The following is a 12445-nucleotide window of genomic DNA, read 5'->3' as shown; positions in this document are numbered from 1 at the left end:
GATTTGTATCCTGCCCTTCGCTCTAAATATTAGAGCAGCTCCCAAACTCCTTTCCCTTCCTCCCCCACAACAGACACCCTGTGACGTGGGTGGGGCTGAGAGAGCTCTCCCAGAAGCTGCCCTTTCAAGGACAACTCCTATGAGAGCAATGGATGATCCAGCAGCTGCAAAAGGAGGAGTGGGGAATCAAACTCGGTTCTCCCAGATAAGAGTCCATGCATTTAACTATGGCTCTCGAGGGGGGTGGTCTTCCTGAGCCCCTGTACCTTTCATCTGGACAAAGTCGAGCTGATGGATGGACTGCAGCAGAGGTGCGCTGTCCAGGTTCAGATCGAAGTCCGTAGTCATCCTCGGGGAGAGCGTCCCCTTCCCCCACTGGTCCTCGGTCAGGTGGACTCTCCGGATAAGGGCGTCGGAGATCTGATGGCAAAGGAGACAGGAGAACAGGCATGGACTGTCAATAACAACAAACAAGTACTGGGAATAAACATATGCTGCAGGGTTTCCCAACATGGTGCCCATGGGCACCAGGGTGCCCTCCAACATTTTTCCTGAGTGCCCACTAATTTGTAAGAAACTGGGTGGAGCCAGATGGGTCTACTTCTGGACAGGGCTTCTAATTGGCCATCTCATTGGCTTTCTATCTATCTGTCTGTCTGTCTGTCTGTCCTGTCCTGTCCTGTCCTGTCCTGTTCTGTTCTGTTCTGTTCTGTTCTGTTCTGTTCTATCTATCTATCTATCTATCTATCTATCTATCTATCTATCTATCTATCTATCTATCTATCTATCTATCTATCTATCTATCATCTATCATCTGTCTGTCTGTCTATCATCTATCTATCATCTATCTATTCCAGGGGTGGCCAATGGTAGCTGTGACGGAACCGGCCCGATTCTGCCTTCAGACCCGGTCCCGTCAGCTCCCTATTGAGTCGCCAACTCCTGGAGGGAGCTATTTCTCCTCCTGCCCCTTGGGCTCGCTGCCACCACCTGCTCAGTCCCGGGGTTCAGATTGAGAGGAACAGGACTCCCAATCCCCCTCTCCAGCTATGAGGCCGGGCCTCCAGGTCCTCTGCCACCCTGCACTTGGGTTTCACAGAGACCTCAGCGCTTCTTTGGGGCACCCCTGGAGGATTGGCACCGTATCCAACTGCATGCCTTCCCCCTTCCCCGGGGCCCCCTTCTCAAAAACAGCGTGGTCTAAAGCGGTCTGGGGATCTAGGTGGTACAGAGATTGACTGCCAGCATTTAAACAGTAAAAATATATTTATTTAAAAAGAGAAAAAGAGTTGGGAAAGAAAAACAAAACAAAAACAGTTGCCTTTAAAAAGTTAACACAGCACAGCACAGCAAACAGCATAACAAAGAAAAGTTGATTATAAACGCATCCGGTTGGCCCTGATCTAAACATACTCTGCCCTTCTTGATGACTTACTTTGTCTTGCTGCCTGGAGGCCTCATTTCCCTGAGCAGGCCTCCCCCCCCCACAGGCAGGAGCTCACAGGCAAGCCACCTCTCTTCTCGAGCGCCAGCTGCAAACTGAGAAACTCTTCCTGCCTAGCACATGGCAAGAACAACAGCACTTCCTGCTTCTCTAGGAGACTTTCCCCCTAGCGTTGTTGGTTTGGCTCTGGAAGGGAGGGGGGGGAGTGAGGGGAAGGCCACAAAGCCTGCTGAATGGATTTACTGATCCCTGCCTTTTTGGATGAAGCACCAACACTCTCAGATGGCATTTCTCCACACGTCCCCCTCCTTAAATTCTGAGCCGGAGGGGTTGCCTCCTACAGAGGTGACCCCGTAGCAGAATCCAAACAAACAAGGAGAAACCCGTTAACCAAAATATTTCACAAACATTCAGGTATTTCTCCAATAATACACAAAGTCCCACAACCTGGGTGTCCATGTCCTTTCTGGACAAGTCGCACTGCTGCAGTCGGAAGGAATGTCCAGTCTTTAAGATGTACTCCTCTATTTCCCAGGACCACCTCTGGAGTTTGGTGCTCTCCCTCCGTTGCTGCTGTTGCTGGGGTGAGTGGCCCATCAAAGGAGGGAATTCCTGGCCCCACATATGAGGTTGGAAACTGCCCAGTTCCCACACAGTTGCTTCTTTATCCCTCATTGGTGGAATGTTCCCTCTGTCCACTCTGACCTCCCAGAAACCCACCCCTGGGGCCCCAAACAATTGCTGTCCCAGCTTCTTTTTGTCTCCTTCCTTCCTACCTCTATGCAACACCATGGACCTTGCAGAGACTGGCTGTGGTGCATCCACCTGCACCACTTGAACTGCCTTTCCCATTTTCTCCATAGCTACCACATAAGTAGCATCGCCCAGGTCATCCACAATCACATGGGGTCCCTCCCATTCCACTTTCCATTCACCAGTATGAAGGGGCAGGAAATCCATCACCCTATCCCCTGTCTCAGCTTCTGAGAACTCCACTTTCTGGTCCCTTGCCACCTCACACAGTGGATCCAGCCTAGGGTCACTTTGAACCTCAGACAGGAACATTTCTGGCTCCCCCAGACTTCCTGTCACCTGTTCCTTCAAGCCACCCCTAGTCCCACTGTTTCCAGAACACTCAGCCAAAGTTTGATCTGGGTTCTCCGCCCCCTCAGTTGGTTTTTCAGTGTCAGCCAACTGAGCTCCTTCCTGCCTGGAACGCTCCACAGCATACTGCTGCCCTTGTGGAAATTGGCACCCCTCTTCCCATTGGGCACACCCTCCTGCAGGGCTTGAGACAGGCTGGTCCTCCCCCTCCCTGGTTGGTGAGGTGGCTTCCCTAAAGTCGCCTTCCTCCCCCCACCTTCCCCTGAGGGTTTGGCTTGGGTTCTCAGTCCCCTCGGTTGGTTTTTCAGCACTACCAAACTGACCCCCTTCCTGCCTGGAAGGTTCCACAGCTTCCCAGTATTCCTGTCTGCCCTGCTTCAAGACGACCTGTTTTGAGAGCGTCTCGGACGATCCCACTTCCTGATCCACAGCTACTTGGTGAACCAGTTCCAACCTAAGGCCGCTCCGGACCCCCTTCTGGAACCGCTCCCGTTCCCCCAAGCCTTCAGCTATGTGCTCCTCTGAGCCCACATTAGCCTTGCTGCTCTCAGAACCCCCTGTGAAATCTCCACTCTCCACCTCGGTCTCTTCAGGATGCACATCCTTTACGCTAGACAGGTTCCCTTCCTCGCTAGGAACATCCACAGCCTCTTGCTGCACTTGGGGAAAGCTACACCCCTCTTCCCCTTGGGAACACCCTACTCCAGGGCTTGAGACAGGCTGGCCCTCCCCCTCCTTGGTGACTGCCCTCTCTTCGTCCTCAGTAACCTGGGCTGTTTCCCCCTCCCTGGTTGGTGGTGAGGTGGCTTCCTTAAAGTTGCCTTCCTCCTCCCACTTCCCCCTGGGGGTTTGGCTGCGGGGTACAGCCTTGATAGAGTACTGGCCAACCACCAAATCCCGGCCCAATAACATTGGAACTGTTTGTTCCTTCATTACCCCACATTCAGAATAGGATTTACCTTCTTGTGGAGCCAAACCCCTGAACTGCTTTCGGGAGTGGTCTGGCCCCAGTTTAAACCTTTTAAATACAGTGGCTTTATAGGCCGCAAAAGTTATCCCCCCATCTTCCATAGGCATGCTGTGATAGATGGCTGAAAGCTCTCCAGTCAGGTTGCTACAGAGGTAAGACATATAGTCCTCCTCTGCAATCCCCCACTGTTTGGCTGCCCTCTCAAAGTTGGAGAGGTATATGGAGGGGTCTTCTCCCTCTTGGTACACTGCAAAGTCCTTAGGGGTGACTTGGATCTCTTTGCTTAGTTCAGCTTCCAGACGTAGCACCTCAAGCTCATGGCGACGTTGCTCTTCCTGCTCCCGTCTGTAGATTTCAGCTTTCTCTCTTTCTTCCTGTCTGCGGATCTCAGCTCGTCTCAGCTCTCTCTCTCTTTGTCTTTCCTCCCTCTCTCGTTCCTCCTGTCTGCGGACTGCATCCCTCTCTGCTTGTCGTTCCTCTCTCTCTCGTTCCTCCTGTCTGCGCTCTTGGTACGCCTTGGTACGGATTCTTGCCAGTTCCAACCGTAGCCGCAAGAGTTCTTCTGACTGGGTGGGAAACACTTTTGCAAGTGCCCCTGCATGCTGATGATACTCCAAAAGGAGGTCTTTCATATCTACTACAGTCATGTTGTCACACTCCAGCTTGTGCCTTGCACACTCTTCCTGGAGCTGTGGCTTTGTCATCTTCAGGATTTCCAGCATCTTAGCACGCTCCATCCTAACTAGCTAAACTTTCCCTACTCCAGTTGACCCGAAAATAAAACAAAACCGCTGTTGCTTCCTCTGGGTGCTTGCAGGTATCAAAAAAACCCAAAATGCCTGGCCAATCAAGTTCTCTGTTTGTTCTTATCCCACCGCTGCCGCCAAGTGTGACGGAACCGGCCCGATTCTGCCTTCAGACCCGGTCCCGTCAGCTCCCTATTGAGTCGCCAACTCCTGGAGGGAGCTATTTCTCCTCCTGCCCCTTGGGCTCGCTGCCACCACCTGCTCAGTCCCGGGGTTCAGATTGAGAGGAACAGGACTCCCAATCCCCCTCTCCAGCTATGAGGCCGGGCCTCCAGGTCCTCTGCCACCCTGCACTTGGGTTTCACAGAGACCTCAGCGCTTCTTTGGGGCACCCCTGGAGGATTGGCACCGTATCCAACTGCATGCCTTCCCCCTTCCCCGGGGCCCCCTTCTCAAAAACAGCGTGGTCTAAAGCGGTCTGGGGATCTAGGTGGTACAGAGATTGACTGCCAGCATTTAAACAGTAAAAATATATTTATTTAAAAAGAGAAAAAGAGTTGGGAAAGAAAAACAAAACAAAAACAGTTGCCTTTAAAAAGTTAACACAGCACAGCACAGCAAACAGCATAACAAAGAAAAGTTGATTATAAACGCATCCGGTTGGCCCTGATCTAAACATACTCTGCCCTTCTTGATGACTTACTTTGTCTTGCTGCCTGGAGGCCTCATTTCCCTGAGCAGGCCTCCCCCCCCCACAGGCAGGAGCTCACAGGCAAGCCACCTCTCTTCCCGAGCGCCAGCTGCAAACTGAGAAACTCTTCCTGCCTAGCACATGGCAAGAACAACAGCACTTCCTGCTTCTCTAGGAGACTTTCCCCCTAGCGTTGTTGGTTTGGCTCTGGAAGGGAGGGGGGGGAGTGAGGGGAAGGCCACAAAGCCTGCTGAATGGATTTACTGATCCCTGCCTTTTTGGATGAAGCACCAACACTCTCAGATGGCATTTCTCCACAGTAGCTATCCAGATGTTTTTGCCTACAACTCCCATCAGCCCCAACCAGCATGGCCAATGACAGGGGCCGATCAGAATTGTAGGCAAAAAACATCTGGAGAGCTACCATTGGCCACCCCTGATCTATTCTATTCTATTCTATTCTATTCTATTCTATTCTATTCTATTCTATTCTATTCTATTCTATTCTATTCTATTCTATTCTATTCTATTCTATCCTACCCTATCCTATCCTATCCTATTCTTTCTCTCATCTGTCTGTCTCTCTATAATTTATCTACCAGCAGGAACTCATCTGCATATTAGACCACACCCCCTGACATCACCAGAAGTGACGTCACCTGTTCAGTAGGTTACTTTCCACATATTGCCATAGAACAGCACAGTGCCATCAGCTGCATTTCATCAATGTGTGTTCTCACACAGCCCAATGAGAGACCTTGTTTTGCCCGCCCCCCCTCACAGCCAGAGAGAGAGAGCTATGTGCAGTGAAGTGGTTAATGGCAGGCCCAGCTCCTCCCAGGAGGGGGCACTCGTGGACGGCTCCACATCTCTCACTCTTCCCAAGCCTGCTGGAAGCTGAAGGCAGCAGAGAGGACAAAGCACACGGTCTGGGAGCGCATGGATGCCTAGTGCCTTCCCTCTGCCAGAGGCCCTTTTCTGAGCCGGAGCCCTGGCTAAGGGCTGGAACTGTGCTTCTGTGCATTCCTGCTCAAAAAAGCACTGCATCTACTTACCTACCCATCTACATACATACATACCTCATGCTGCTTCTTAACATTTTAGTTCTAAGCAGATTACTAAAATATAAGGAGTTAGATCACATTTGAAAGTCTCACCCAGTTCCTCTGGAGGGCCAGCAACAGGGCAGAGAGGCCGAGGCCTTCGTAAGAACATCAGAAGAGCCCTGCTGGATCAAACCAATGAGGGTCCATCTAGTCCAGCATCCTGCCTCACACAGAGGCCAACCAGTTCCTCTGGAGGGCCAACAACAGGGCAGAGAGGCCGAGGTCTTCATAAGAACATCAGAAGAGCCCTGCTGGATCAGACCAGTGAGGGTCCATCTAGTTCAGCCTCCTGTCTCACTCAGTGGCCAACCAGTTCCTCTGGACAGCCAATAACAGGGCAGAGAGGCCGAGGTCTTCATAAGAACATCAGAAGAGCCCTGCTGGATCAGACCAGTGAGGGTCCATCTAGTCCAGCCTCCTGCCTCACACAGTGGCCAGCCAGTTCCTCTGGACAGCCAATAACAGGGCAGAGAGGCTGAGGCCTTCATAAGAACATCAGAAGGGCCCTGCTGGATCACACCAGTGAGGGTCCATCTAGTCCAGCTTCCTATCTCACACAGAGGTCAGCCAGTTCCTCTGAAGAGCCAACAACAGGGCAGAGAGCCCAAGGACTTCATAAGAACCTCAGAGGAGCCCTGCTGGATCAGACCAGTGAGGGTCCATCTAGTCCAGCCTCCTGTCTCACTCAGTGGCCAACCAGTTCCTCTGGACAGCCAATAACAGGGCAGAGAGGCCGAGGTCTTCATAAGAACATCAGAAGAGCCCTGCTGGATCAGACCAGTGAGGGTCCATCTAGTCCAGCCTCCTGTCTCACTCAGTGGCCAACCAGTTCCTCTGGACAGCCAATAACAGGGCAGAGAGGCTGAGGCCTTCATAAGAACATCAGAAGGGCCCTGCTGGATCACACCAGTGAGGGTCCATCTAGTCCAGCTTCCTATCTCACACAGAGGTCAGCCAGTTCCTCTGAAGAGCCAACAACAGGGCAGAGAGCCCAAGGACTTCATAAGAACCTCAGAGGAGCCCTGCTGGATCAGACCAGTGAGGGTCCATCAAGTTGCAGCATCCTGTCTCACACAGTGGCCAACCAATTCCTTTGGAGGGCCAACAACTGGACAGAGAGCCCAAGGCCTTCGTAAGAATATCAGAAGAGCCTTGCTGGATCAGACCAGGGAGGGTCCATCTAGTCCAGCATCCTGTCTCATACAGTGACCACCCAGTTCCTCTGGAGACCCAACAACAGGGCATAGAGGCTGAGTCCTTCCCCTGAGGTTAGCTGTCTTCCCCCTCCCCAAAAGGAATATGAAAAAAGAGAACAGAATTGGCTCCCACCTGCAGGAATCCGCTGGGGTCGTTCTCCTTGATGACTTCCAGACAGTACTCCATTAGACCTGTCGTCTGGCGTAGCTTCACTGTGCAATGAGAGATCTGATCTCGCACCACCTTCAATAAGAATAAAAGGCAATCACATTTGAAAGGGGTGCAGAGTGCCTGGAACTGTATGGTCCTTTTGTCAATTCTGGTTTCTGAGGACTTTGAATCACAGAGTTGAAAGGTACTTCCAGAGTCATCTAGTACAATCCCTTGCAAAATGCAGGAAACTCACAAATACCTCCCCCTAAATTCACAGGATCTTCATTGCTGTCAGATGGCCATCTAGCCTCTGTTTAAAAACTTCCAAAGAAGGGGAGCCCACCACCTCCCAAGGAGGAAGCCTGTTCCACTGAGGAACTGCTCTAATAGTCAGGAAGTTCTTCCTCATGTTGAGCCAGAAACTCTTTTGATTTAATTTCAACCCACTGGTTCTGGTCCTACCTTCTGGGGCCACAGAAAACAATTCCACCCCATCCTCTCTATGACAGCCTTTCAAGTACTTGAAGATGGTGATCATATCACCTCTCAGCCGCCTCCTCTCCAGGCTAAACATCCCCAGCTCCTTCAACCTTTCTTCACAGGACTTGGTCTTCAGACCTCTCAAATTCAACAAACAACATATTTTAAGGTTTTCATGGGGGTGGGGGGAATCATTGAATCATACAATCATAGAGTTGGAAGGGACCTCTAAGGTTATCTAGTCAAACTCCCTCCACAATGCAGGAAACTCACAAACACTTCCCCCTAAATTCACAGGATCTTCATCGCTGTCAGATGGCCATCTAGCCTCTGCTTAAAAACCTCCATGGAAGGAGAGCCCACCCCCCCCCCCCCAAGGAAGCCTGTTCCACTGAGGAACCGCTCTAACGGTCAGGAAGTTCTTCCTCATGTTGAGCCAGAAACTCTTTTGATGTATGTGACGGAACCGGCCCGATTCTGCCTTCAGACCCAGTCCCGTCAGCTCCCTATGGAGTCGCCAACTCCTGGAGGGAGCTATTTCTCCTCCTGCCCCTTGGGCTCGCTGCCACCACCTGCTCAGTCCCGGGGTTCAGATTGGGAGGAACAGGACTCCCAATCCCCCTCTCCAGCTATGAGGCTAGGCCTCCAGGTCCTCTGCCACCCTGCACTTGGGTTTCACAGAGACCTCAGCGCTTCTTTGGGGCACCCCTGGAGGATTGGCACCTTATCCAACTGCATGCCTTCCTCCTTCCCCGGGGCCCCCTTCTCAAAAACAGCGTGGTCTAAAGCGGTCTGGGGATCTAGGTGGTACAGAGATTGACTGCCAGCATTTAAACAGAAAAAAAACATATTTATTTAAAAGGGAAAAGGATAGGGAAAGAAAAACAAAACAAAAACAGTTGCATCTACAAAATTAGCACAGCACAGCCCAGCACAGCACAGCCCAGCACAGCACAGCCCAGCACAGCAAACAGCATAACAAAATAAAGTTGATTATAAACGCATCCGGCTGGCCCTGATCTAAACTTGCCCTGTCTTGTGAAGTACTTACTTAGTCTGCCTGCCTGGAGGCCTCATTTTCCTGAGCAGGCCTCCCCCACAGGCAGGAGCCTCCATGGCTCACCACATGCTCGCTCGAGCCCCAGTTCAAATCTGCTTCTCTTCCTGCCTAACACATGCAAGGAACAACAGCACTTCCTGCCTCTCTAGGAGATTTTCCCCCTAGCGTTGTTGGTTTGGCTCTGGAAGGGAGGGGGGGAGTGAGGGGAAGGCTACAAAGCCTGCTGAATGGATTTACTGATCCCTGCCTTTTTGGATGAAGCACCAACACTCTCAGATGGCGTTTCTCCACACGTCCCCCTCCTTAAATTCTGAGCCGGAGGGGTTGCCTCCTACAGAGGTGACCCCGTAGCAGAATCCAAACAAACAAGGAGAAACCCATTAACCCAAAATATTACACAAACATTCAGGTATTTCTCCAATAATACACAAAGTCCAGCACCCTAGGTGCCCATGTCCTTTCTGGACAAAACGTTGCATGGCTGCATGCAGCAGGAATGTCCAGTCTTTAAGATGTACTCCTCCATCTCCCAGGACCACCTCTGGAGTTTGGTGCTCTCCCTCAGTTGCTGCTGTTGCTGGGATGAGTGGTCCATCAAAGGAGGAAATCCCTGGCCCCACATATGGGGTTGGAAACTGCCCAGTTCCCACACAGTTGCTTCTTCTTTATCCCTCATTGGTGGAATATTCCCTCTGTCCACTCTGTCCTCCCAGAAAACTACCTCTGGTGCTGCAAACAATTGCTGTCCCAGCTTCTTTTTGTCTCCTTCCTTCCTACCTATATGCAACACCATGGACCTCGCAGAGAATGGCTGTGGTATATTCACCTGCACCACTTGAACTGCCTTTCCCATTTTCTCCATAGCCCCCACACAGGTAGCATCGTCTAGATCATCCACAATCATATGGGGTCCCCCCCATTCCACTTTCCGTTCACCAGTATGAAGTGGCAGGGAAAGCATCACCCTATCCCCTGTCTCAACTTCTGAGAACTCCACTTTCTGGTCCCTTGCCAACTCACACAGTGGATCCAGCCTAGGGTCACTTTGAACCTCAGACAGGAACATTTCTGGCTCCCCCAGACTTCCTATCATCTGTTCCTTCAAGCCACCCCTAGTCCCACTGTTTCCAGAACACCCAGCCAACGTTTGATCTGGGTTCTCCGCCCCCTCAGTTGGTTTTCCAGTGTCAGCCAACTGAGCTCCTTCCTGCCTGGAACGCTCCACAGCATCCTGCTGCCCTTGTGGAAATTGGCACCCCTCTTCCCATTGGGCACACCCTCCTGCAGGGTTTGAGACAGACTGGTCCTCCCCCTCCCTGGTTGGTGGTGAGGTGGCTTCCCTAACGTTGCCTTCCTCCCCCCACCTTCCCCTGAGGGTTTGGCTTGGGTTCTCAGTCCCCTCGGTTGGTTTTTCAGCACTACCCAACTGACCCCCTTCCTGCCTGGAAGGTTCCACAGCTTCCCAGGATTCCTGTCTGCCCTGCTTCAAGACGACCTGTTTTGAGAGCGTCTCGGACGATCCCACTTCCTGATCCACAGCTACTTGGTGAACTGGTTCCAACCTAAGGCCGCTCCGGACCCCCTTCTGGAACCGCTCCCGTCCCCCCAAGCCTTCAGCTATGTGCTCCTCTGAGCCCACATTAGCCTTGCTGCTCTCAGAACCTCCTGTGAAATCTCCACTCTCCACCTCGGTCTCTTCAGCTTGCACATCCTTTACGCTAGACAGGTTCCCTTCCTCGCTAGGAACATCCACAGCCTCTTGCTGCACTTGGGGAAAGCTACACCCCTCTTCCCCTTGGGAACACCCTACTCCAGGGCTTGAGATAGGCTGGCCCTCCCCCTCCTGGGTGACTGCCCTCTCTTCGTCCTCAGTAACCTGGGCTATTTCCCCCTCCCTGGTTGGTGGTGAGGTGGCTTCCTTAAAGTTGCCTCCCTCCTCCCACTTCCCTCTGAGGGTTTGGCTGCGGGTTACAGCATTGATAGAGTACTGGCCAACCACCAAATCCCGGCCCAATAACACTGGAACTGTTTGTTCCTTCATTACCCCACATTCAGAATAGGATTTACCTTCTTGTGGAGCCAGACCCCTGAACTGCTTTCGGGAGTGGTCTGGCCCCAGTTTAAACCTTTTAAATACAGTGGCTCTATAGGCCGCAAAAGTTATCCCCCCATCTTCCATAGGCATGCTGTAATAGATGGCTGAAAGCTCTCCAGTCAGGTTGCTACAGAGGTAAGACATATAGTCCTCCTCTGCAATCCCCCACTGTTGGGCTGCCCTCTCAAAGTTGGAGAGGTATATGGAGGGGTCTTCTCCCTCTTGGTACACTGCAAAGTCCTTGGGGGTGACTTGGATCTCTTTGCTTAGTTCAGCTTCCAGACGTAGCACCTCAAGCTCATGGCGACGTTGCTCTTCCCGCTCCCGTCGGCGGAGCTCAGCTTGTCTCAGCTCCCTCTCTCTTTGTCTTTCCTCTCTCTCTCTTTCCTCCTGTCTGCGGACTGCATCCCTCTCTGCTTGTCGTTCCTCTCTCTCTCGTTCCTCCTGTCTGCGGATCGCATCTCTCTCTGCTTCCTCCCGTCTGCGGTCTTGGTCCGCCTCGATACGCATTCTCTCCAGTTCCATCCGTAGCCGCAAGGTTGCGTCTGACTGGGTGGGGTGCCCTTCTGCAGGTGCCCCTGCCTGCTGATGACACTCCAAAAGGAGGACTTGCATATCTGCTACAGTCAGGTTGTCACACTCCAGCTCGAGCTTTGCACACTCTTCCTGGAGCTGTGGCTTTGTCATCTTCAGGATTTCCAGTTTCTTAGCACGCTCCATCCTAACTAACTAAACTTTCCCTACTCCAGTTGACCCGAAAATAAAACAAAACCGCTGTTGCTTCCTCTGGGTGCTTGCAGGTATCAAAAAAACAAAAATGCCTGGCCAATCAAGTTCTCTGTTTGTTCTTATCCCACCTCTGCCACCAAGTGTGACGGAACCGGCCCGATTCTGCCTTCAGACCCAGTCCCGTCAGCTCCCTATGGAGTCGCCAACTCCTGGAGGGAGCTATTTCTCCTCCTGCCCCTTGGGCTCGCTGCCACCACCTGCTCAGTCCCGGGGTTCAGATTGGGAGGAACAGGACTCCCAATCCCCCTCTCCAGCTATGAGGCTAGGCCTCCAGGTCCTCTGCCACCCTGCACTTGGGTTTCACAGAGACCTCAGTGCTTCTTTGGGGCACCCCTGGAGGATTGGCACCTTATCCAACTGCATGCCTTCCTCCTTCCCCGGGGCCCCCTTCTCAAAAACAGCGTGGTCTAAAGCGGTCTGGGGATCTAGGTGGTACAGAGATTGACTGCCAGCATTTAAACAGAAAAAAACATATTTATTTAAAAGGGAAAAGGATAGGGAAAGAAAAACAAAACAAAAACAGTTGCATCTACAAAATTAGCACAGCACAGCCCAGCACAGCACAGCCCAGCACAGCAAACAGCATAACAAAATAAAGTTGATTATAAAC

General features: G+C 52.0%; 1 protein-coding gene across 9 annotated transcripts in view; it reads right to left on the bottom strand.

The window, feature by feature from the left end:
- Positions 1–12445, bottom strand: part of TRIM9 (tripartite motif containing 9) — a 116000-nt gene that overhangs the window by 35716 nt on the left and 67839 nt on the right. For all 9 annotated transcript variants that reach the window (XM_060261168.1, XM_060261160.1, XM_060261162.1 and 6 more), the window contains exons 4-5: positions 7391–7501; positions 267–420 (exon numbers count right to left, since the gene is read on the bottom strand). In XM_060261168.1, coding sequence (XP_060117151.1) covers positions 267–420; positions 7391–7501 — 265 coding nt within the window. The remainder of the gene's footprint in view (positions 1–266; positions 421–7390; positions 7502–12445) is intronic.

Source organism: Heteronotia binoei, chromosome 21 (assembly GCF_032191835.1).
Source record: "Heteronotia binoei isolate CCM8104 ecotype False Entrance Well chromosome 21, APGP_CSIRO_Hbin_v1, whole genome shotgun sequence".
NCBI classification, from domain to species: Eukaryota; Metazoa; Chordata; class Lepidosauria; order Squamata; family Gekkonidae; genus Heteronotia; species Heteronotia binoei.
This window is presented reverse-complemented; position numbering and strand designations above follow the sequence as displayed.